We start from the raw sequence: 24,929 nt of genomic DNA on the forward strand, positions 1-24,929 counted from the left end.
TAAGATTTGTAATGAAAACAATAAATGCTTCTACAATGTGCCAGGCATGCTTCTAGACATTTTACATATCATAATTCATAAGAGTCCTCTGAAGTAAATACAATCTTAGCTCCATTTTAGAGAAGAGGAAGCTGAGGCCCAGGGAGTTTCTGTGGTTTACCCAAATTAGCTGGTTAGTGGCAAAGCTAGGATTGGAACCTAGAAAGTCTGGCTCCAGACAGTGCTTAAACACTCTGCCCAAAAGCCTTACAGGCAAGAAATTGCTCCAGTACCATAATTGTTGAGGACTATATCTTATGCATAAAGAAATGAGTAAAGCCTGAAGTCTATGGGCAAAGTAATGCCTCTTAATTCTCATCAAAATTTACTGATGATATTTAGTTCATTAAATCGTCATCGATCCAAACAGAGAAAGCAGTATCTAATCTCGTTACCTAAGTGCATCATTAGCATTAGCTCTTCTGTGTGTGTGTGTGTGTGTGTGTGTGTGTGCATGTGTGTGTTTCTGAAATGATACAAAACCATCATAATTAGAACCACAGTGAGCCATGCACAGAGAATTAAACCCAAGTGGTCAGGCACTTCTCCTCTTTGCCCTCTGGTCTTGGACCAGAGAATGAATTGTACATTGTACTGCTTAAGTGCTTGACTGCCACAATGTCTCAGATTGAGCTGTAGGGCCCCAGAAAGGGGAATTCAGGTTGTGTATAGAGTGATATCTTAATAATGTTGGAGTCCCATATGTTGCCATCAGCAAATACTGCCAGTTCTCCCTTCTCAGTGTACTCAAACTTGGTTTACATCTCACCCCATCCCTAGCCTTTACCACCCATTGTAGGGCACCTGGCCTTGCAGTGGCCTCGCAACAGGTCTCAGTGCTTCCTCCAGTCTGCCCTCCAGCTACAGTGCTTTAAAGTACATCAGATCAAGGCAGTCCTTATGTCAGAATAGCTTCCCATCATTAAGCGTGAACTCCAAAGTCCTGTGTCAGGGCCCTAGCACTTACATCTCCTTCTGTCTGTATTTTTCTTCTCCCAGGTAGCCACAGGACCTCCTCACTCACATCATTCAGGCCTCAGCTCGGAGGTTATTTCATCCCCTTTCATCTGAGGAGTCTGCTGTGACCATTCCTCATAAATCAAGCAGCATCTCCCACGATCACTGTCTGCTCTCGTGATCTTTCTTATGTACTCTACCTACCCGTGATCCCCCTCAGAGAAGGGACTTGGTTGCAATCACTACTTTATCCCTGCTGCCTAAAATGGTGCCTAGTCCATTATAGGTATTCAGAAAATCATCTGCATTGAATGAAAAGATGAGTTAATGCAGGACCCTTTGATTTCATAAGTGCTAATCCTGAGACAACTTTCTGAGGTTGTGAGCATTATAATAGACTGATCACCCCCTAGTCACACAGCTAGAAAGTGACAGATCCTGACTCTGAACCCAGGTCTATTTATTTGCAATAACTGTGTGGTTTGTTCACAGGCTGCCCTAAACAGCTAGTAGATGCGTTGTTCATTGTGTCCGTAGGCCAAGATGTGGGAGCTTCATGTCAGTGAATCATGTTGGTTCCAAAGCCTGTTCTCCAGAATCTTGTCAAGTAGCCACTATCTCATGATTAAAATTATGTAAGATTTAAATTTCAGTTTCTCTGTCCATCTGTCCACACTTCAAGAGCTCAATAGCCACATGTGGCGAGTGGCTACCATATAGGACAGTGTAGATAGAGAACGTTTCCACCATTGCAGGAAGTACTGTTACACAGCACAGTTCTAGAGATTTTAATTATTTCACCCTCAGAAGTGAGAAGCTGGATATCCTTTATTTTACCCTTTCTTTTGTTTTTTTACATTTGAATAGAAGAAAAATATGAAATTGAAGGCACTTTCTTAGTTAATGGATTTATTTTTATGCAGAGAGTAATAAACATAGGTCCTGTTTATTACATCATCTCCGTATTTAGTCACTGCTCTGAGTTCTTTATATGTGTTAACTGAATGTTAGGGGATGCAAGGAATTGACACTCAGAGGATTTAAGACTTGTAAAGTATAAGTGCTTGGGGGCAATCTCCACTTTCTCAATCCTGGCATGGTGTCATCAAGTTTATAAGCAGATTACAGGACCTCCACCTGGTTGGGAAGCATCTCAGCTTTTATACTAGACTGATGTTATTTAAGGAGCTTAAATTAAATTATTTCATTAAAGTATCTTTAATCCAAAAAATGGAAGGAACTTCAAAACACAAGAAAAACTCAACTAAAATTTTTATATATCAAATATGTATAATCTGCCATATGAGCTATCAGCAAGTTACAATTTGTCAGAGGTCTGTTTTAAAGGGGAGACTTTGAAGTCTCCTTGGTGTGTTTATCTGATTCATTGATTCAGTATCTCAGACTCGTTGACCTCACTCACCACTATCTGTGGTGCTTGTATTTTCTAATAATTTTGTAAGTTGAGTCCTTTTGTCACATCCAACGTGCTGCCTAACATCTTCTAGCTGTTAAAAGTTGTTCACGTTAAAATTAGCAAATTTCCTAGCACTTCCACTATGCTAAACAGGATGGCATTCCAATTTGGTATTAAAGGAGCCTTCTGGCCTTTATTCATAATGCAGTTTGAAGTTGCTATTTTGATTTATTGCCGTGGTTTAAAGTTATCAGGGATTTTTCTTGAGAATTCTTTCTAGACTGACAGGTCACATTTATATTTGAGATGACTTACAGCAAGAGATGAGATAAATATAAAAATGTTTCTATTTTGATTCTGTCTTTCATTATATAATGCATAAAAATTATTCCTCGCTTTCACATCTTAAGGAATTCTGGTTTCTTTACGGATTTTTGATCTCATGGTTTTTAAACTTAAGCAAGCTTTACTTATTTAACATTTGTATGCAACTCAGACTTTATTGGATGATTTGAGTTTTATTTCTATTATATTCACAATGCAAAGTGGTTGGCACACCTAAAACTTTTACTTTTGTTCTACAAGGCAATGTCTTATTCTCCTTGAAGGTAGACTTAATGCATTGAGTTACTTACTTATATGCATTATTTATTACAAATGTGTTCGTGTGTGATTTCTAATTCTCATTAAGGTGTGGTGGCATCCCTTCCCCTTTCTGGAAGAGTGGTAGAACTTCATTCCTTGGCTGGCAGGCTGTAGAATTATTATTCTGTGCTTTTATTTAAGTGAGGAATTTGAATATAAAGAAGTTGCTTTGTTGTCTCTTTTTGGGGGACAAATTCATTAACATCACGTGCCTGTCATCGTCTAGGCACTGGGAATAGAGCTGCGTCATCTGCAAATGAAACAAACAGGCTCCTGATTTCATGAGGCATTTATTCTAGGGGAAGGGGAGAAAGGGCAAAAATAAACAAATGAACAAAATCATGCCAGCCAAAGAAAAGTGCTGTGAAGCAAATCAGAGCAGGTAAAGTGAACAGGTGTGGCAGGCCTGGCAGTGAGGGGGCTCTTCTAGATTAGAGGTGAAACTTGAGTGACCACAGAGAAGGGAATGATATTCCAGCAGGAAGGGACAGTTAGTGCAAAGACCCCAAGAAAGAATTGGAACAGAGACCTGTGTGCCTGGAGAAAGGGGAGCAGGGAATGGGGATGGCTGAAGTCAGAGACTGGAGGCCAGGACCTGGAGTTCGAATTCCATTTGCAGTGTGAGGTCCAGATTCACACGGTGAAGGGACGGGCTCTCAGTAACATGTTCAGATAGTCACTGTGGCATATATATGAAGAATGTATTTTAGGGGAGCAGGAGGGGAAGGGGAGACCTGTGAGGGCTTTTGCAGTAGTTCAAGCAAGAGCGTTAGCAACTTGGACTGTAGGGCAGACAGAGGATCACGGCAGTGGGGGACTTGGGACACCTAAAGAATAGTCAGCAGGACTCCATAGGTTGACTGTAAAGTGGGGGGGACACACTTTTTCTATAAAGAGACAAAGGGTAGACATGTTAGGCTTTGTGGGCCCTACAGTCTCTGTCCCCACTACTCTACTCTGCCCTTGTAGCAGGTGATATGTAAAGAAATGGGTTGGTTGTGTTCCAAGAAAACTGTATGTGTCCCATGGGCTGTATTTGCCGACCCCAACTGAAGGAAAGGAAAAGAGAGGGAGCCAAAATGACCCCAGAATTTTTGACCTGGGAGGAATCTTTGCTGAGATGTGGATCCTAGGGTAGAAGCAGGTAGGACTTGAGCTGTAGAATCAAGGGTTTCTTCTCACACTTGTTAATTGTGAAAGCCCATTTGGCATCCAAATGAAACAGAAATGTAGGCAGTTGTCTGGAATCTGGGGTTTGGTGGTTGTGAGGTTAGGTCAGGAAAAATACGCATTTATGAGCCGTTATCGTCTCATTGAGTATTCTATAAACTGTGGGTTGTGACCTATTACTAGGCTGTGAAATCAATGTTTTGGGCTACACCCAGTGTTTTTCTTGGAAGTGAAATAGAAAACATTAGAGTATATTGCACTCACTGAAGATAAATCCTTTTTTTATGAAATATTTACTGTGTGTGTATACCCACACATGCATACATGCATACACACGCACACACACACACACACACACAAATGTTTCATAAAATGGGAAATACAATTTGTAACACATTCATACACTTGTGTGTGTGTGTGTGTGTGTGTGTGTGTGTGTGTGTATGAATGTGTTATAAAATGTATTTCCCATTGTGGAACATAGTCACATAAGTCTAAAAGATAGAATCAGAGGTTATTTAGAGCCATGGGGCTGAATGAGATTACTGAGGGAAAAAGCAGGAAGGAGGGAGAAAAAGTGCAAGACAGAACCCTGAGGCACATCACCGTTCAAGGGTCAGACTGAGCAGGAGGTCCTAGTAAAGATGGAACCGCCAGTGCAGATAGGAGAAAGAACAGGAAAGCGTCGTATCACAGAACCCAAGAGAAGACTGTCACAAGGCGATTCTAGCAGCACTTATGGGTCAAGAGGTGGAGGCCTGCAGGGGTGAAAACACTGCCTATGGCATAATATCCCCTGAGGGCAGGACCCATGAAGTGTGGCTGCAAATGCAGTCGGGCTGGAGAGGCTGGAGAGGGGAGGAGGTGGGATAGGGATTGGGGTAAGCTGTTCAAGAAGATCTGCTGTGCAGTGGAACAAGTCCTGGAGAGGGGTGTGGAGTCAAAGGAGAGGGCTTTGTTTTGTTTTGAAGATGGGAGATACCACAGCGTTCTTGTGTATGGATAGGGATGACTCAAAAGACAGGAAGAAAGTAATGATTGGAGGAGAAAGGAGGATTCATTGCACTCCCTCTTTGCAGGAGTGAAGTATTTAAGAAGGGGAAGAAGATGGGATGCAACATAGGCGAGAAGGGATAGGCCTTGGGGTTAGTCTGTGTAAACTGTGCAGAAGATGGAACTAGATTTGATCATTCTTTTTCCCTCTAAAAGCAAACTATTGAAATTTCTATTTATTTGAGGCTTTCCTATTTAATTTCATAGTCCTAGTAATAATAGCGACAAGCCTCTTTCCATTTGACCCATATTTGTTCTTCATGAAGGACTGAGGATATTGTTTGTGCACAGTTCTGAAATAAGGAGAAAATAGTACTCAAAATCTAGTTAGGGAGGCAAGACTAACAAGTGAGCTTTACCGTCAGTAATATGTAGTCTGAATCTGTGCCATACATATTTGGATAAGAGGTGAATGGTGGGGTACAGAGGATGGACAACAGTCTACTGGAACTGGAGCAGGGTGCCCCAGCCTCCACAGTTTATCATTTTGGGCCAGACAGTTATTTGTTGCGGGAACTCCTCCTGTGCATTGTAGGATGTTTAACAGCATCCCTGGTCTCTACTGAGTAGGTACCTGTCACATACCTGCCCCCTTTCTCCAATGGTGACAGTCAAAAATGTGACATCTCCGGACATTGACAGATGTCTCCTGAGGGGCAAAATCGCCCTCTGCTAAGAACAGCTGGACTAAAGCAGTGCTTTGAAATGTAGGAAGGATTTAAAGTTACCAACTGGTCCATGGGCAGTATTTGACATGACCCATCATGTATTTTTTAATCAGTCTTAAAAAAAATATTTTCAGATCTGAATGCATTTAGCTGGAGCCCACAATTCCAGCTTCCCCCTGGCCTGCTGTTTCTTACATCTGTCCTTACTCTTGCCCATTGTGTACCTGTGGCCCACAAAGCAACTGAGTTTGAGACCCAAAGACAGCATACACAAAAACATCAAGAAAGGCAAGGATATCGTGCATGAACGTGCAGGCCTGTTGTGGATCCATTTCCTAGGACTTTCTTTTCACCATCATCTCAAAATCCCAGTAACTGGCAACTTTTTTCTTTTTGGTTTAATTTATGCTTTTTTTTAAAAAAAAAGAGAAACCGTATATCATCAGACATTTCCTCCCTTAACTTTGGAGTTTGTTTCCTACCCTTACTTTGGTTCCATGTGAAAATTAATTTATTAGTTGTCAGCAACTTTGGATAGTGTTTCCCATTTGAGAAGTCTTTGCTATGAGGAATATTATTATGATAGCATCCTCCATTATATCATTTTTTTTTCCAACTTTAAGTTCAGGGGTACATGTGCAGGATGTGCAGGTTTGTTCCATAGGTAAACGTGTGCCTTGGTGGTTTGCTGCAGATCATCCCATCACGTAAGTATTAAGCCTAGCATTCATTAGCTATTCTTCCTGATGCTGTCACTACCCCTGCCGCCCTCTGACAGGCCCCAGTGTGTGCTTGCAGCCTCACTTTGTTGAACTTCTCTTTATTGCAAGAGATATCATCCTACTTCTATTGGAAGCATTTTTCAGTTCTGAGCATTTTCAAAACCGTTATCTGAGACAGAGTTTACCTTGTGTAAAATGTTCCCACCTTCCTTCATTTCCCTCAAATGAAATCACACGTTCTTTACCACCATCTGGAGGGAAGTATTTGCCATGGTGCTTGCTGAGTCTGTCTTTGCAGTGTCACCTGTAAAGTTAAAACTTCTACTTTACCTGGTATTTCCTCTGTTTGTATTTCTGCTTAAATATTAATCATGTCCCCTATTTGTGAACATAATCCTTTTTGGTTCAAACGTCTTGCTGGTAGAATCTTAATGTCTTCAAAAATAGCCTGGAGCCCTTAGGAGTAATATGTTTCCACTGGCAACGTGGAAAATGCCCTTTATTGTGTGCCAAGTTGTTACCTGGGCTTATTTCAGACTCTTGTTAATAGTGTTCCTTTTTGCTTTTCTAATGTTCTCAGCGTTTTTGGTTCCTTACCGTATGCAATAAGTGTCATTCATTCATTCATTCATTCATTTAACAAACTTTAGCACTGTGCTATTCTCTCATTATAGAGGAGTGCCATGAAGGAAACATCAAAAATGCAGTGTGGTTAATCACAGCTTCCCCGTTGTCTCATAACTAATTCTTTTTCTAGAAATCTCATTTGGTATATTACTTTTGCCATTAAAAATTCTAATAGACCCTTTTTGTGATCTTTGTATTTGATGCAAGCTTGTTTAAAGGTCCTTTTCCACTGTGTCATAGAATAGCAGTCATAATAACTAGGAAGCTGCAACATGGACCAGCTATGACTTTGTGATGGAGGGAATCCCTTTCTTTCCCTAGCATTGGCTGTTGACTCCACTCATTCAGCAACCTGAGTTTTTAATTAGGCTTTTATTTTTGCAATCGGTATGCAAAAGGGGTCTTGGCCTGATGAACCTGTGTAAAAGCTGTGTTTTAAAAAGCTTTTACTTATAGTTACATAAACATGAATTTGTTTTCAAAAATCGCTTGGAGATAGTTGGAATTAGGTCTACACGCTCTTAGGTATTTTTGTTGTTTCTAAATTTAAAAATGGCTTGCATTCTGTGTAGTTACTTTTGCCATAGATACCACTTACCAAAATGGCAGATGATTGCATTGAAAAAATAACAGCACTGCCCATGAATTAATGGGATTCTATGTTTATATAGTTTGTCTGCATCTGCAAAGCAACTTTCACTTAGACTTTGGTAACTAAAGGAGGAAGAGAAGGCTGTTTTATAACCTAGCACTAGCTGCCAGTAGCACTCCCGTCTCCCCAGTTTTAACAACCAATAATGTCTTCAGACAGGGCCAAATGTCCTTTAAAGAGCAAAATTAGATGTGCTTGAGAACCACTGCTTTAACCCCTTCAATACCCATTTGGTTTTGCTTGTTAGAAACGCTGTGTTCTGTTTGTACAAATGAAATCCACTTCTGGTTTATTTTTTGTTGAATATGGATTGAATAAATTTTATTGGAGAATTCCCCACTTCTTCTTAGTGTTGCCTCTGCATCTCCTCAGTAACGGAGTGGCAGTGTAGTCAGCTGTGAGGGTCTCCAGCATGATCTCTGCTATCACCCAGCAGTGCAGCCTGAGCCAGCCCTGGGCTATGTCCATGAGCCTCCAGATAATCATCTGAAGTATGGGTAGGACTGCACCCTTCTCAGCACTGTCATGATGATGGAATAAGAAGAGGGCCTGTCACACCTTCAGCGCTGCCCTGTTCTAATGGAGAGTTTCTTATTTTCTGGCCCCTTGCTCTGTCACATTGAATGGAGCTTAAGAGAAAAGAGGTGGAGGAGAGGCTGAAGCAGACCTACTGTTTTCAGTACCTTTGACTTAGTTGTCAGGAGTAGAGAAAAGGTTAGGGAAGGTGAAAAGAAGAGCCTGGAGGGAAAGGTGGTAGGAGATGTGTTCCTTTTGGTCTGTGACAGCATGTTCCTTCAGTAAACACTGATGAGAAAAACCAGGATGGAGTAGCAGGTTTTTCATGAAGTGAAGATTTTCCAGTATGAAAGATACTCCTTTATAGGTAATGATGTTCTTCTTCTTCTGTTGTTGTTGTTTTTGTTTTTTTTTTTTTTGAGACCGAGTTTCACTCTCGTTGCCCAGGCTGGAGTGCAATGGCATGATCTCGGCTCACCACAACCTCTGCCTCCCCGGTTCAAGCGATTCTCTTGCCTCAGCCTCCTGAGTAGCTGGGATTGCAGGCATGCACCACCACACCCGGCTAATTTTGTATTTTTTTTTTAGTAGAGACGGGGTTTCTCCATGTTGATCCGGCTGGTCAGGTGATCTGCCTGCCTCGGCCTCCCAAAGTACTGGGATTACAGGCATGAGCCACCACACCCAGTGCCTCTTTTTTTTTCTTATGAAAAGGTTGTTATCATTCATCTCCTCCTTTTTAATGTTCTTAGTTCACAAAAGGAAGAATTGGCAAGTTAGGATCAATTGCTCAGTTCTATGTTGTCAAAATCTGCTGGCTTATGAAATGTAAAATCCAGGAATCACTGCTATAGGGAAAGGCCCACAGGAGGTTGAGAATAGAACAGGATACGAAAGCAGAGCCGCCGAAGTAATGTGTGAGTGGGGCTCTGGCATCCAAACCTCAGGAAGAGTAAATGGGAGCTCCCCTCTTTCTTTGATCATTGCTTCCCCTAGATCTTCATTCAAGAAGAAAGAGTTCGGATTCAAGGCCAGGGTTATATTCGTCACTCTTATGTAATACCACATTTATTAGTCACACCCTTTTATGAAGCTCTTTTGTCCTATATAAGTTATCGGGGTAACCCAGAGAAGTGAAATCCAAAAGCAAGACAAAAATTGGGTGAACCGAGCACATTTAGTGTGCTCGGGGGTACCCCAAAATATCCATAGCTGGTTTCTTGTATGTAAAAAGCAGTCTCAGAAACTTTATGACAGCTTTCAAAAATTCATTTCAAGTTGTGTTTCCTTCATGAAGATCACCATCTGCATTGACTCTAAGCCTGATTAGAGCTTCATTTACCAAAAAATAAATAAACAATAGGAAATAGAATCAGACAAGAGAGAAAGCAAAAGGATCTTGACATTTATTTTCTACAGTGAGAAAATAAATTGTTGACTTGAGTGCTTACTGGGTCAGCATGTATTTCGTTTCCGTTGTACTTACTCTTCCCTGCCATAAATGCAATGCTTTGTTACACATCTTGTTCCCAACTAAAATAATTCATTTAAGGGCCTCACAGTTCTTGCATTTTCCTGCATCTCCAATGTACTTGACCTATAAAAGTTACTTCTAATTGAGGCTTGTCCTAACTGGGATAGTGTGTGGGATGGGGTGTATTGTGGGTGAAACTGATTCCTGTACTCAGCCTTTAAGCAAATCCAATTGGTACAGTGAGCATTGCCTCACCGAAACCTGAAATCTAATAGCTGAACAAAGCCCAATCGTCTCCTGCCCTTCATAGTTATATGGGGCAGCAATTCATTAGAAATTGACATAGTCAAGGAAACAGCTTTTTTCCCTCTAAGTCACATAATCACTTAGACCAGTTCAGATACTGTTTCAGCAGGAGGATTTTGAAGACATTTAATATCTCCATGGGAGATGAATGGGGCTGCTCACTGTATGTCCTTGCTCTTTGGAAAACCTGACCCCTCAGTAAATGGCTTCTTTAGGTCTGACTTGCAGACACTTTGAATAATGCAGTGCTGCAGGACTTGAGGCCCGATCACCTTGCTGTTGTTAACCATGACCTGTGTTTTCTAAGGCTTATATGATTTCTTAAATTTAAGATATTGGAATAAAGCTTGATATGGTACCAGGCATGGCCTCTGTTGAAATTAAGCAGTTTGGTAATAAAGCTAATTGAAATTGCCAAACAATGTAGCCCCCTCCAGAGCAAGCTGGAAAATTTCCCTATTTTGCAGAAGTATCTTGTGACAAAAAAGTGACCATCACATCCATCGGTCTGTTGAAACTGCTCAAGAGATTCATGGATTTGCCCTAAGAAAAGGACCTGCGATTTTTTCTTTTTCATCAGCATGTGTTTGCTTTTTGTAGGGAAGAGTGAGGCATTGAGAGGCATTGAACCCAGTGCTGTAATAAAAGTTTGCTTTAGTAAGTAAGGATGTGAAGCTATCCTTACCTGAAGATTTAGATCTCAAAGAATCCTTGAGAACATAACCATTTGCTGGGCTGGGGAGCTTGTAGGGTTTGGTGTTTCCCTCTGAGCTTTCAGTTTGTTCTGAGACCAAAGCTCATCTGTTGTGATGGGAAGTCAGGACACAAGGTGGCACAGCGGAACCTTGTTCTCTGTGCTGAGTGAGGCAGCTGTGAGTTGAGCCAAACCTGGCAGCTCACCAATAAATCAAGGAACAGACCAAGAATCAAGAGCTGTTAAACAGTCACTGCAGCAACGATGGCTATAAAAAGAAAGGCCAAGCAGCTCCTCCCCTTTGCCTCATCAGCTCTTCCTGCAGCTTTCAAGGTGTAAACTCATTTCATGAGCTTTGCACATTCATACATGCATTTGAGAGATACAGGTGTTTATTGAACTGTTGACCAGATACTGTTCTAGGGATAGACCGATAAAATAGAATAGATCCCTGAAATAGAGACAATCAATAAGTAAACAATAAACAATATAAATAATAGGTAAACAAGGTCATTTTAGAGAGTGATAGGCTCAATGAAAACAAAGAAACTGGGTTGTGTGAATAAAGTGGGTCAGAATAGGGACATTTCAGATCTGCTGGTAGCCTGCCTGGATCTCTGGATGGCTCTCTGAAGGAGTGACCTTTAAGGAAGGTCCTGAGTGAAAGGCAGGAGCCACCCACACATAGATCTGCAGGCATAGAGTTCCAGGCAGAGGGAGCAGCCAGAGAAAATGCCCGGAGAATTGCAAGGAAGCAGTTCCGCAGTGGAGGGTGCCAACCTGGCTGGAGTGTGTGTCCAGGAGGAGGAAATAAGGAGATAAGAAGGGTCACATCCAGGAGGGCTTAGTGGGACACTGAACAAAGAGTTTGTCTTTAATTGAAACAGTTTTGGGAAGCCACAGGGACATGGAGCTAGGAGACAGTACAATCTGATTCCTGCTGTATAAAGTTGTCTCTGGCCTCGGTGCGGATAATAAAGAGGATAAACCATAAAGCAGAGACCAGTTTCTGGACTCATGTGGTCATGTAGGCAAGAGAAGGTAGTGGCAGTGGAGATGAACTTGGATGGATTCAGAATGCGTTTGGAGACGGATATGGTGGGAGAGAGAAAAAGAAGCCTCAGGCAGGGTCTTAGGTTTCAGGGGTTTGGTGTCCTATAAGGTTAAAAGCCTGGATATTATTCTGGGTTTCTATCTTGGTCCTGAGCCTAACTTACATTACTAAAAATAAGCAGTTGGGATAAGAAACAACCTAAAAGTCAGTAATGCAAAAGAAAAGGGCCCCAGCATGTGTTTTTTAACCTATAAGCTTCTCAGCACCAATTACAGTGATAGGTTTTCCTTTGGGGCCGGTGACCTTAAAATAAGGGCCCACACAGCATCCTGTTTTTCCAACCCAGAAAAGGAATCCTTATCAGTGTTTTCTTTTGGTGAGCTATTTTGAGCTATTGTTTCATAATCCCCCCGTGCATCCTATGTAGTTAAAAATCACACTCTCAAATTTGTAGGAACTGCATGGGGCTATCAGGCCACCATAGTTTCACCTATCTTAGGGAGACCTCTGTGAATGAGCTGTTGATAAGAGGAATGGGTTACATGGTCAACCCTTAAGTATTTGCATAAAAAGCAATTCAAATTTGAAATATAGGTACTAGAAGCATCAAGTTGTTGGTATGGTAGTTAAGGTGTCTTCCTTAGAGGTTAGAAGCATTTTTAGATGAAGACAAGACCCGACTTCTAAATGCCACAATTACAAATATTTTTAACTTACATAAAGTTAGAGAGCTTTCCTAGAACCATATGAGAAACTAGCTTAATTCTACCCTTAAAAAGTAGATCTTGGTAGGAATATTACCTAGGGTAGAAAGATTGACCTCGTGGTAGGTACATCTTGACAAATTAGTGGTTGTTTTTAGTTGACGGTTCTTTTTCTTTCCCTTCTGAAGAGAAGATGCCATAGTTCACTCTACTTCTGACTCATTCCATATCTTTTCTCTAAGCCCATTAAAAAAAAGAAATTTTGTTATTAGGTAGTGTCAGGAAACATTTGCAAGCTAGAAAAAGCTCCTGCCCACTTTGAAACTGAATTTCATAAAGTCTTGTGGCCAGTCAACCTGTTAGTTGTGTAGCTTTAAAGATGTGCTTCATCATCCCAAATCAGAGACTGATCTTGTTGTATTTTTAGCATATGTAGCCTTGAATGACAGTGATTTAGGTACTGAGACTTGGAGTAAAATATCAGGGATGTGTTAAGAAATTGATTGACTGTGCATAGACTCTTCGGCTATCTGTAGAAAAGAACTGTCTTCCCAAATTCATGTCGCAGTTATGAGCCCTAGATACCTTGACCCCATTGACCTAGCAGTTGTCAGTGGTAGGTCCATGTATTTCATAAAGCTATATTAAAAATTTTCTGTAAATGCATTTGGTATGTATGAATGGCTATAGGATTAATCTTATCATAGTAGACTCTAAACCAAAATAATTAAGGAACCTTTGAATGAGAGCATATAGCACAGGCTTGGTGTTAGACCAAGTATCCCCAGCTATTCACCTGACTGTGTGACATTGGCCATGTTACTTGACCATCAGTGTCTTGGTTTTCTCATCTGCAAAATGAGAAGATATTAGTACTTAGAGAGCAGGTATGAAGAATAAATTTATGTCAAAGACAGGCTCTGAATACTTTTTAGTTATTTCTGCACTCAGTTTTCAACCCTTAGGTATACTTCACACGTTTTCAAGAATAGCAACAATAGGATCATCCATATCATTTCAATGACACCTTCTCTGGAGTGACCATTTATTTCTCAGGAATTGCATGAAGACAATTCATCCATCTTACCCAGGTCTTTGAGCAGCCCAAGGTATTTATGACTTTAGGTCTTTCTTACCTGTGCCAGGTCAAGGCTTGTGACTTTGAGGTGAAAGGCTCTGTAAGCCACCAAGAATCACCAGCTTTGCAAGCCATTTATTTCTCCTGGGACATATTTATTAGACTATGTGTACTGTGTAATTGAAGCAGGCTTCTCTGTAGCTGTAAAACCAATACAACTATGTTCTTAATCTTCTTCACAAAATGCCAGCTGACACTGCCTTGGGAGCTACTTATTTCAGACATCTGAAGTCCAACTATCTCTCTAAATTATGATGGTCAAAATACTTAATAATGACCATTATTAAGTCCCCAAAGGAAAGAATGTCTTCATCTTTTTGGAGACATTGGGTCTGATACTTACCTTCTTGGCAGCTGGTATCATATTTGTATTGAAAAATTATGCTACGGGGTTATGATGGTATTTAGCCAGAAGAAGGAGAAAAAAAAATCAAACATGTCCAAACTAGGATCATTTTTTCATTCCTTTTTATGGATTCAATTTTGTGATATATAGTGTTTATAAAGTCCATCAGTGAAAATGTACTCCGGTTTCAGCTTGGCCTTGAGTTTATCTGGTACACTGATTTAGCTAAAACAAAACAACAACAAGAAAAGCTTATCATCATTATTCACTCAAGCATCAATCATTGCATGTGTTTCCATCCACTCCCCCACCCCACGATTAAATGCTAGCCATTCTTCACTTCACCTCCTCCCTCTGCCCCCTTCTTCATATTGGATTAGATTTCTTTTCTCTGTATTCCTGAAAGCAACAGTGCTCCCTTCTCTCCTGGCATCTAACACTTACCACTATGAATTATAAAACGGTTGCTTTGCTTTTTCTCTTTTAAAATAGACTATGAGCTCCTCCAGGGCAGGGGCCATGTCTGATTTACTTTTATCTCTTAGTGATGCTTTGCTAGGCATATGGCAGAGCTCAATAAATCTTGTATGAATGAATGGTCTCATGACTGGTTCCTTCTCATACTTCAGCTCTTAGCTCAAATACGGTCTCTTCAAGAAAGGCTTGTATGATCACCCAACATAAAGTAGTTGTGCATCCCCGGCACAGCCTGTTCCATTGTCCTGCGTCATTTTCATCACAGAAGTTACCACTCTCTGAAATTATTTGCTAAGTTGTTTATTCTGTCTCCCCACAGAATGTGAGCGCTGTGAAAGCAGGACCCTGTAAGTCTTCCTCATTGCTTTATTTCATGCCAGTTCCTAGGCTGTCAGCACAGTTTGGTTACATGAGTGAGTGAATTTTCCCTGTTTTCCTTCCTAGCCTCAGTGGAAACTGTGAAGGCTGAATGTACCTTTTCCTGTTTTCTGGACTATCCTTAGCATTTTATTGGTACAGAGAGAACAGTTTAAATTTATTTCATGGCTTATATATTCTCTATTAAACAAAGAAAACAACTGGTTGGCAGGAAATGATGCAGATGGCTTTTTTTTAGAAGGGTTGCTGGCCATTGATGTTCATTGTTTAGAACCACTGGATTGTGGTCAAATAATCATCAATTCTGATTGGCTGGGGAAGTCTCAGATTGTTCTCAATTTGTCTTTCCTGCACCCCATTGTGACTTTGCCTCAATAATCTCTTACTGTTTTGACTCATCATCCTATTACCCCCAACAAATAAAAGCATGGCCTAGGAGGCACATTCCTTTTTCCAGGGAGCAGCGCTTTTGCTGAAAATTACCTGTGTTCTTTAATACAGTTCCTCTCCTCATAATTTTTTCAGATGTCTCTTAGATCTTTCCAAGAAAGAAGGCGAAGTAAGCAATGCAAGTTTTACCTTTCTGTTTGATCCTTCTCATTGGCCCCTCTACTTATATGCTGCTCTTACTGAAAATAAAAACTTAGCTAAAGTAAATCTCACCCTAGGAATTGCTTCTAATGCTATAGCCATATACTTGGACAAGGATGATTTAACTTAAGGACTATAGGCCCCAATAGAGTGGGTTTCTGAGGGTCACTAGTGAAGGTTTCAAAGCCTCCCTGAAATTATATGCAAAATTATGTGCTTCTGTGCAGCTTTGCTTGAGAGGGGCTGTAACAGCTTTGTATCACATTTTTCAATCAAGGCCATGACCCAGTAATTTAGGAGCATAAACACTTGAGTAGAACGGTAGTGAGTCATTGAGCCAAAGGAGAGAGAGAACAAACTCCAGTTGTTCTTTAATCTAGCACTGTGCTAAGGCTAGTATGTGCCATTGTCCAGGCATGCGAAATATTGGCTGCAGTACTGATCCTGTTGATGATTATTGCCACATTATATGTAAAATCCAGCAATCTTTGAAAATACTGAAAATAAGAATATGAATTACCTATTAATCCTAGTGTTTAGAAAAATATTTTAATAAATTTTCTTTAGTCTTTGGGTATATGATGTGTGTGAATATATATGTATATCCACTTTTTAACAATGAGTTTATATATTCTATGCACAGTTTTTACCCTGCTGTTCATGTCTTATATCATTATTATTTCCCCTAATCACTGAATATTCTTTGTTGTGCTCATTTTTAATGGTTTCATAATTTTTCATCTTATTGATATAACACATCTCTCTACTCAGTCCTCCGCTCTTGGAAGTTCAGATTGTTTCCTTGTTTTTTTTTTTTTTGAGACAGAGTCTCACTCCGTCACCCAGGCTGGAGTGCAGTGGTGTGATCTCGGCTCACTGCAGCCTCCGCCTCCCAGGTTCAAGTGATTCTTCTGTCTCAGCCTCCCGAGTAGCTGGGATTACAGGTGCCTGCCACCACACCCAGCTAATTTTTGTATTTTTAGTAGAGATGGGGTTTCACCATGTTGGCCAGGCTGGTCTCAAACTCCTGACCTCAGGTGATCCACTTGCCTCAGCCTCCCAAAGTGCTGGGATTACAGGAATGAGCCACCACGCCTTGCCTGTTTCCATTTTTTATCTTCTTAAAATAGTGCTGTGTCGACCACCTTTTTATAGGAATTTTTGCAAGACTGATTATTTCCTTAATACAAACTCCTAATGATCAGTTTACTGAGTTAAAATTAATTGTAAATTTAAAGTCTTGCATTTAGAATTATGCATTGATAGGTTTTCGAATAACAGAGAAGGCTTGTGGGGTCTGAGATTGTGCTCAGAAGTATTTTTATCTTCTTTGATATCTAAGACCAGCCCTTGACCAAGACCTCACAGTCATTTTCTTTCAGTGGCTCCTGATGACTCCCTCTCTAGCTCCTACTCTCTCTCTCTCTCTCCCCCTACCTTCTCTCTCTCTCTCCCCCTACCTTCTCTCTCTCTCTCTCTCCCCCTACCTTCTCTCTCTCTCTCCCCCTACCTTCTCTCTCTCTCTCTCTCTCCCCCTACCTTCTCTCTCTCTCTCGATATATATATATATAGATATATATCTATATATATCTCGCTCGATATATGTATATCGAGAGAGAGAGGGAGATCTATAACTGTGTGTGTATGTGTGTGTACATATATATGCACACACACAGTTCCCTGCCCCTTGCACACTGTATTACCTAATCCAACTCCAGGACAGTTTTTATTGCAACATTTGCCTTGCAAAACTGTTAAGAATCCCATGTGTTCAGTGACATGTGGATTAGTGACACAGCATTTGTTGGAATGCTTAGGAGGAAAGCAAAATGTTTCCACTAAAATGCTGAAGTCAGGAGACCCAAATGCAGAGGGGAATGAATATCACAATGAAAAAATGTAAATTGATGACATAAATAGTACATTTTTCTTATGCGTAGATCCATTTTGTATGTGACAGACACTTTAGGATTCACCCTTTCAAAGCCCCTTTGTGCAGTTTTTCTTGATTCATTCAGTTAGTGAGGTTGGTTGGCATTCCCACTTCCTTTAAAACTGGAGGAATTTAGGTCCAGAGAGGTCCACTCTCTTTCCCAGCAACTCAGGTTTTGTTTGTCTCAGTGCTGAAATGGCAATGCTCGGTTTCTGCTTGGTTTCCCCCAACAGCCCAGCTGAGCTCTCCTACTTCTTCCGTATTTACATTTAATCAGTAGGACAAGCACAGGTCCTAATCTATGAGGGTTCTTTAATAAAACTATATGTATGCATTCATTTTGGGGAAAAGTAAGCAACTCTTGGAGGATATAGAGGTCAGTGATGCTCAAGAGATTTTAAAATGCAACAAAGTGTTCTGAAATGTGCTGCGTTTATCTTAAAAAGCAGTATAGAGGCTGGGCCTGGTGGCTCACGCCTGTAATCCTAGCACTTTGGGAGGCTGAGGTGGGTGGATCATGAGGTCAGGAGTTCGAGACCAGCCTGACCAACATGGTGAAACCCCGTCTCTACTAAAAATACAAAAATTAGCCAGGCGTGGTGACGTGCACCTGTAATCCCAGCTACTCAGGAGGCTGAGGCAGGAGAATTGCTTGAACCCGGGAGGCGGAGGTTGCAGTGAGCCAAGATCATGCCATTGTACTCCAGCCTGGGCAACAGAAGGAGACTCTGTCTCAAAAAAAAAAAAAGAAGCAGTATAGAGTTTTGTTTATTGTGGTATCTGTGGATATGTATGTGTGTATTTATAAATAAATAAAGCTTTTCTTGACGTAGAGATACTAAAAATAGGTAATAAAGCCACGCATAATCCCATGAGCCAAAGAAAGTACTGTTTTCGCGCATAACCTTCTAGCCTTTCTTTGCAAAATGGTATGTATTCTGTTACAGCTTTACTTTTTTCATATAAATTATTTGTGTACAAGCATTATAAAATTTCACCAACTATGACATTCTGCCATTTAGTTATAGTTTATGGCCTTGATATTTAGAGGAAAACAGATTTCTCCTCCTTAAATTAGTTGGTCAGGTCCCAGTCACTAGCAAAGAATTTGCCATTTGTTTTTTCCGAAATGACACCATTTTAATAGAGAACTTTAGATATTCAAGTCCCAAGCTTTTCTCACTCCTGCAGATCACACTTTGAACATACACTTCCCTGGAAAAGTTTTCTGGGATCCCTTAGAAGTAATATTTGCTGCCTTCTAAGGTCCTAAGAGCGGATGCTGCCATCCATAAACTCTTTCTTCTGCCTCTTCTGAAAGTTCCCCTTCCTTACCCTGAATGGACCAGACAAGCCCATTAAGACAGGTGCCGTATGCCCTATATGTAATATGTGACATGATGTATAGAACACAAACTTCCTGCTGCCACAAGGCATACAAAGTGTTTGCTTGTCTAGGGAAAACCACTGGTATGCCATGAAGTATGGGATGATGTTGCTTCCTGTGGCCTGGCTGGTAGGGACATATCTGCAGTTAACCAGTTACATACTCGCTATCTCCTTTGATAGGTCTTGGAGCATTCTGTCTTGTCAAGCAGTGACCTTTTGAGTCTTTTCTGTTAGGTCTCCCAGCTGTTTTAAATCCATCTGAGTAATTTGGGCTAAAATAAATTATAAATTGTAATAAGGTTTTTCCAGCATTCATATGCATTAGATTTTAAGATTTAATGACCATGTGGGCCTAAAACAAATCTCTGAGTTCTTGTTTTTTAAAAAAGCAATCAAGTGGAGTCTCTTGATTTTGACTATTTAAATATTAATTTGTGGTTGTAACCTGCTTCTGGGCTGCTGTAAAAGGTGTGGCTTTTTAAAATGAAGGTTTTCAGCAACTAGCCAGCAAAGAGGAACAAATGCCTCTTTAAACAAAGATTTTCTTATTTGTTGTAATATACAGTTTGTTGTGTCAGTTGCACTGGGATCTTCTGGAATATTCCATGGACTACTTCCTCAGAGGAAACAGACCTTAACTGGTTACCCCCATATCTTTCAGACTGGTTGGCTTTGTGTAGTTAACAATGAAGGGGCCATTAATTAATTAATATTTATTTTTGAATTAGTATTTTATTGCATCAGTGATATGTGAAAATGCTGGTCTTAAAAAAGAATTCTAAATAAGGCTAAAGTCTCCTTAAATGAGTCCCTCTGATCCTTGCCCCTTCTTACACTATTGAACATATCCCCATTATCCATTTGATGTGGACATTCATGGAAGGCAAAAGCCACACATGTGTTTGAGTGTGTGGAACACTTGTCTCCTGCTGTGCCTGCCATTCTGCAGTGTGGCATTTTACTGAACATTATGTTTTAAAGACTATGTTGTTACCTATAGAGATAGCTCATTCCTTTTAACCTAGCTTTGTAGGTTGGCTGCCCCACAGTTTTTTAGAACTTCCAGTTGTTGCCAGTTTTCCTTTCTACCAACAATATTGCACTGAACATCGTTGTGAATGCACCTTTGAATGTGCATTGCTAGAGAATGAAAAATGCCCCTTATTTTATATATGAAGCTCTTAAGAGAAGGGATTTGAAGATCGGCCAGAGTCTTACAAATGATTAGCAGAGTGTAGATTGAAACCATTTTCCCTGACTCTGCTTACCTAATGGGGGATTGTTTCCAAATTTTCATGTAGGTCATTGGGATCCTGGGCAGAGTCAAGTGCAGTAAAAGATAACTATGGTGAAACCTTGCTGATTCCAATTAACTAAGAAGGTCTCTCTCAATTAGGAGAAAATATGAATTTAAAGATGTCATCTTATATAATTTTGAAGTTTATACAGTGACCCACACTAATATAACCTAATAAAATTTCTTAAGGGAATCATATTAATGAGCCAAAAAAAGCACCTAATCATTATTTTAAAAAATAAAGACATATGAAAATTGTTCAACACAGTTATTTGTATCCATAGGTAAAATATTTTCCCCTATAATCTTTTTTATATTTTAATATGCTTAGCAGATGATTTTTCTCTAGTTAGTGCAAGATAACCATACCACTTCCTTTCTGAATGATGTAAATTAGCTAAGGAAGGTGAAAAGGTGTAGACATTTGAGTAACTCCTCTGTGCCAGGTAGGAGGCTTTTAAACATTTTCTCTTGTTTCATTATCTTAATAATCTTGTGAAGTGAGTCTTACTATTTTCCCTTTATAAATGGAGAAACTGAGACAGAGAGGGCCCCAAAGCACTTTGTTAAAGGATGCCTATCTGAATTTGCCTGACTTGAAAGAGTAATACTCTACTATATCAGAGTTTCCTTAAATATGGTCCTCGGATTCTCTGTATCAGAATCTCCTGTAATTTTTGTTAATACTGCAGATTCCTCGGCCCCCAATGGTGGGACCTGGGCTGCTGCATTTCTGACAAACTACCGAGTGTGCCTTATGCCCTCTGAGGTCTGGGAGCCAGGTTTCCATGGTGACCTCATTTTGGTGATGCAAGGATCCTTGCCAGAGAGTGCCCCCATGCCTCCCAGGACGAGTAATCCTCATCATGCCTCACTCCCAGTGGGCACTTTGCCGGCTCATCTGGGCTGCTTCCTCCTTACTCACCCACTTGCCTTGCCTCGCCTCATATTACTCGTGCTGAACTTAGCATGGCTCGTGGTTTGACAAGTCACTTCCAAAAGAGTTGAGATCGTCACACTCCCTAGGAATCACTTTCAAAAACAGGTGGAAATCTCCAGTGCAGCATCACCAGATCCCAAGCATCTCTTGTGTGCTTTATACAGATAGAATCTGCATTTTGCATTCTAACTCCTGCCCAAAGAAAAAAATCAAAAGAGGCAACAGCTTGCAGAAATGATTACTTTTGAAACACCAGTATATGCTTTATTTTCATTTGTCGCCTGTCTTTCGCACCCTTCCCTGGTGGTAGATTTCCCGTAAGTCTGCCCCCAATTGCTCCTGACTTCCCTAGAATTGAGGAGATCACTTGTCCCTTCCACTCCAGCCCTCCCACTAAGGACAGGGTTTTGGAAGAGCCAGCTGGATTCAATGACCACCTTTGCCTTTCTTTCTCCATTATTGTCTTTTTCTTTCAGCTTTGTGCAATTTTTCTTTTTCACTCCCAAATGACATGCTTTCCCTCCTGAGGGGCTAGTCCTGCTCCAATCCTTTCCAACAAGCTGTGAGTAGGAGGTTGCTTGGATGACTGGCAGACATCGAGACAGACATGTGCTGATGATCCAGAGGGGACCCTAGACCAACTTGGATTTGTGTTCATTTGTTAGCATTCTGTGTTGGCAAAAGAGCATCCGTCTTTGTTTTGGTATTGAGCTCATCCAAATAAAGAAAGCATTTCCTCTTCTGAAAGGCAGAGGAAAAAAAAAGAAAAGACCAAAAAAATTTTTTTAATTTTAACCATGTACTCCTTTGAAACTAAATATATACCCTTTCCTCTGTCCTGATTGGTCCGTTTCAATTGACAAGTGGATCGTGTGGAAAGGAAATATCCTGGACTTAATTGTAAGTTAAGTCTCTCTTAATCCAGAAGAGCATTTGAGATTCTGTCCAAGTGTTCAATTTCCCAGGCCGCTGAGGTCTGTGAATTTCTTTTCCCAGCCTCCAGGCTGCTGCAGTACAAGTCAGCATAGCTAATGCAGATAGATCTCCTGCCTCTCGCTCTCCTCCTCCCTCTGCTTTGATTCGATATGAACAGCCTGGTAACTCCGATGCTGGGGAGAAATCTGACATAACTCTGCAGATGGCTAGGTTGCCATGGAACACCTGGGGATTGTTCTTTAAGGAAAAGGTAACATTTATATGCTAATGATTTCTTCCCCCCTCCCCTCCTTGTTGCATTTTTTCCAGGGCTGCCAGTTCCCAAGAAGAGCCCAAAGTCGGTAAGGACTTGTCAGTTACTTGGTGCTTGTTGGGGCTGGGGTGGATGGTGGGGGGCTGGAGGTGGGAGGGTACTCTGTGTGGCTTCACTTCACTAAATGTGTTTTACAGTGGATGGGGGAGACAGGAGCCGGGGCTCATTTTCTTAAGTTCTGGGGATCTGTTTGTTATACAAGGTATTTGGGCTTGTCTTTAACTGTATAGTGATTTGTGGGCAGGCTGCCGGAGCCAGGATAAAGAATGCATGTTTGAAATCTCTATACAAATGCATCCACACTCTCCTTCAAAGGGATGAGTTTCTTAGCCGTTTTAACTTGATACAAATGCTATTGTTTCCTTTGGAAGGAGAGAAAAAAAGAAAGCTCCACCTGCTCCGTGAGTAGCATTGCTCTCAACTGGTGTTCCCAGCCATTCACATGTCTACCCATTCTCTCCCTTAGCTTTCTTAGGCGCTGGAGGATGAGTTATTTACAAAATAAAAAGCCTGTAGGTTTAAGGAAGAATTGCTCTGCCCCGTATATGTGACCATGCTCAGATGGAACAATGTTCACTGCCCCAGCACTGAGAATAAGGCATTTCCTTGCTGTGGAAATGTCCTTTGTTGTTTTGCCAGCTTTAGCAGCATTATGCTGCAGGTATAGGATTCTTAAAAAAAAAAAAAAAAAAAAAAAATCAATGTTTTGCTGTCCTTTCTAATCTGGTTTCCCTGAAGATGCATTACCTAGTTGACATGTTAGCTAATAGCTTAGAGGCTATAGTGTTTTGCTTGGTGGTATGGGTTTATGCTCCTGGGGCACTAATGACAAATTAAAATGCTGCTTAACTCAAAATCTGGAACTCCAGTGCCTGTGAAATTGATCTGGGTGGAAGGGGCTTCCCAATTCATTAATATTAAGATAAAGAGGGATGTTTCCATGTGGTTTAGAAGATTTGGGGGAGGGAAAATGTACAGCCTCATGCCATCCAGGAAGGGAAAACCTTGAAAACTTTGCAGCTTACGGCGCTGCAGCTGAATTCTTTCCACCTGTCTCCAAGCCTGGCAGCACGAGGCAGAAGTTTATTAAGGAGATGAGAGAGGGAGCTTCATGCATTTTAAATCTCACTCCTAAGTTCTCCAAAGAGAAAAACCTGCAATAATTGATGTGATTCCGACGGCATAGTGCCGTGGTGATTGGAACTTTGACTTCAGGGCTGGTTTCCTTGTCAGTGTGTGTTAATGTCCAGGCAGAAAAGTACTGGTTGGTGCCCACATTGGAACCACAAAGATGCCAAAGTGTGTGCATGTGCGCATGTGTGTCTCCCTGTCCCTTGGTCATAGCCAGTAACCCAGCTGCCTTCGGAAAAATGGAAGGAAATCCAGAAGATGTGTCTCATAAGCTTGAGTTAGCATGAACCATCCTTTTTTCTCCCCCACCCTAGCCATGCTATGTTGATACATGGGCTTATTTTACACACCCTACATGGAATGGAGTCTTAACAAGGAGGGTGCTGAGGGAGATATAGTAGTTTTGCACAGGTAGCATGACGTCAGGTAGCAAGGTGTTCTTTTCCATTTTGCATTCCATTTAAATTTAGTGTGCAAAAGGATTTTTGTAATTCATTTGCATTTCTGTTTTCCCCAAGTGTTTTGGAATTACCTGGTGAACTCAAAGGCTATCAAATAGGTATTGAACCTGCATTCACCAAGTCAGTTAAGAGAATTCCCTATGACAGTTAATTTTTGCAGAAGCCATGTCATTAGCAAGCAGCAAGCCAATTACTTGGGCTGCATTCCTAAGAAAGAAGCTCTCAACTGCTTTGCCCATAGTCTGCTGCCTTTTAATTACCACAAGCTAAGAGAGTGATGTGTTGCTGGGTTGGAAAAGAATAAGCCCCCAGCTTGGGGCTTGTCCTTACCTGATTTCTGTGCCAGGACAGGGATGAGGGTTTTCACAGCATTGCTGGCACACACTGGCACCTGCTGTACAAAATTTGGGAGCTGTCGGCCAAGGTGTGCTGTTGGATGTAAAGTGTTGCTAACATCTGTGATCAGTGAGAGTTCTGTACAGGTGGGTTGAAAGTGGTTTCCCTTTCCCAGTTTGAATTTTAATGATGTCCTGCCAGGGACACAGATGATTATGGGATTTTTCTGGTGCGGTCAGAGGGAATTCACAGGGAAACTGGATGTCCTGGTACCAGAAAGCCATTCAAGTAATGACAGATAAGGTCAATTATGCAGGATGCATAATTAAAAGCACACTGATTGTACCTGGGTTGTGATTCACTTAGATTTGGCAATAGCTCTGTGCATATGTGCACAGTGTGGTCTTAGCTCAAGACCATTGTGTTGTGGTTGTTTTGTTTATTTTATTAGAGGCTCCTGACAGTGTTGGCTTGCTCATGTGACTGGCAGCTTCCTTTTGCCCTCATACCTTTTTTTTTTTTTTAGGGTTTTCAATGATTAAGTAGTTGGGTTTTTATTAGAACA

General features: G+C 40.9%; 1 protein-coding gene across 33 annotated transcripts in view; it reads left to right on the forward strand.

Moving 5' to 3' along the window:
- Positions 1-24,929, forward strand: part of MAGI1 (membrane associated guanylate kinase, WW and PDZ domain containing 1) — a 679,422-nt gene that overhangs the window by 608,847 nt on the left and 45,646 nt on the right. For all 33 annotated transcript variants that reach the window (XM_063661855.1, XM_054483404.2, XM_063661857.1 and 30 more), the window contains one exon: positions 22,433-22,464. In XM_063661855.1, the coding sequence (XP_063517925.1) occupies positions 22,433-22,464 (32 nt within the window). The remainder of the gene's footprint in view (positions 1-22,432; positions 22,465-24,929) is intronic.

The sequence above is a fragment of the Pongo pygmaeus genome, chromosome 2 (assembly GCF_028885625.2).
Source record: "Pongo pygmaeus isolate AG05252 chromosome 2, NHGRI_mPonPyg2-v2.0_pri, whole genome shotgun sequence".
In the NCBI taxonomy this organism is placed as follows: Eukaryota; Metazoa; Chordata; class Mammalia; order Primates; family Hominidae; genus Pongo; species Pongo pygmaeus.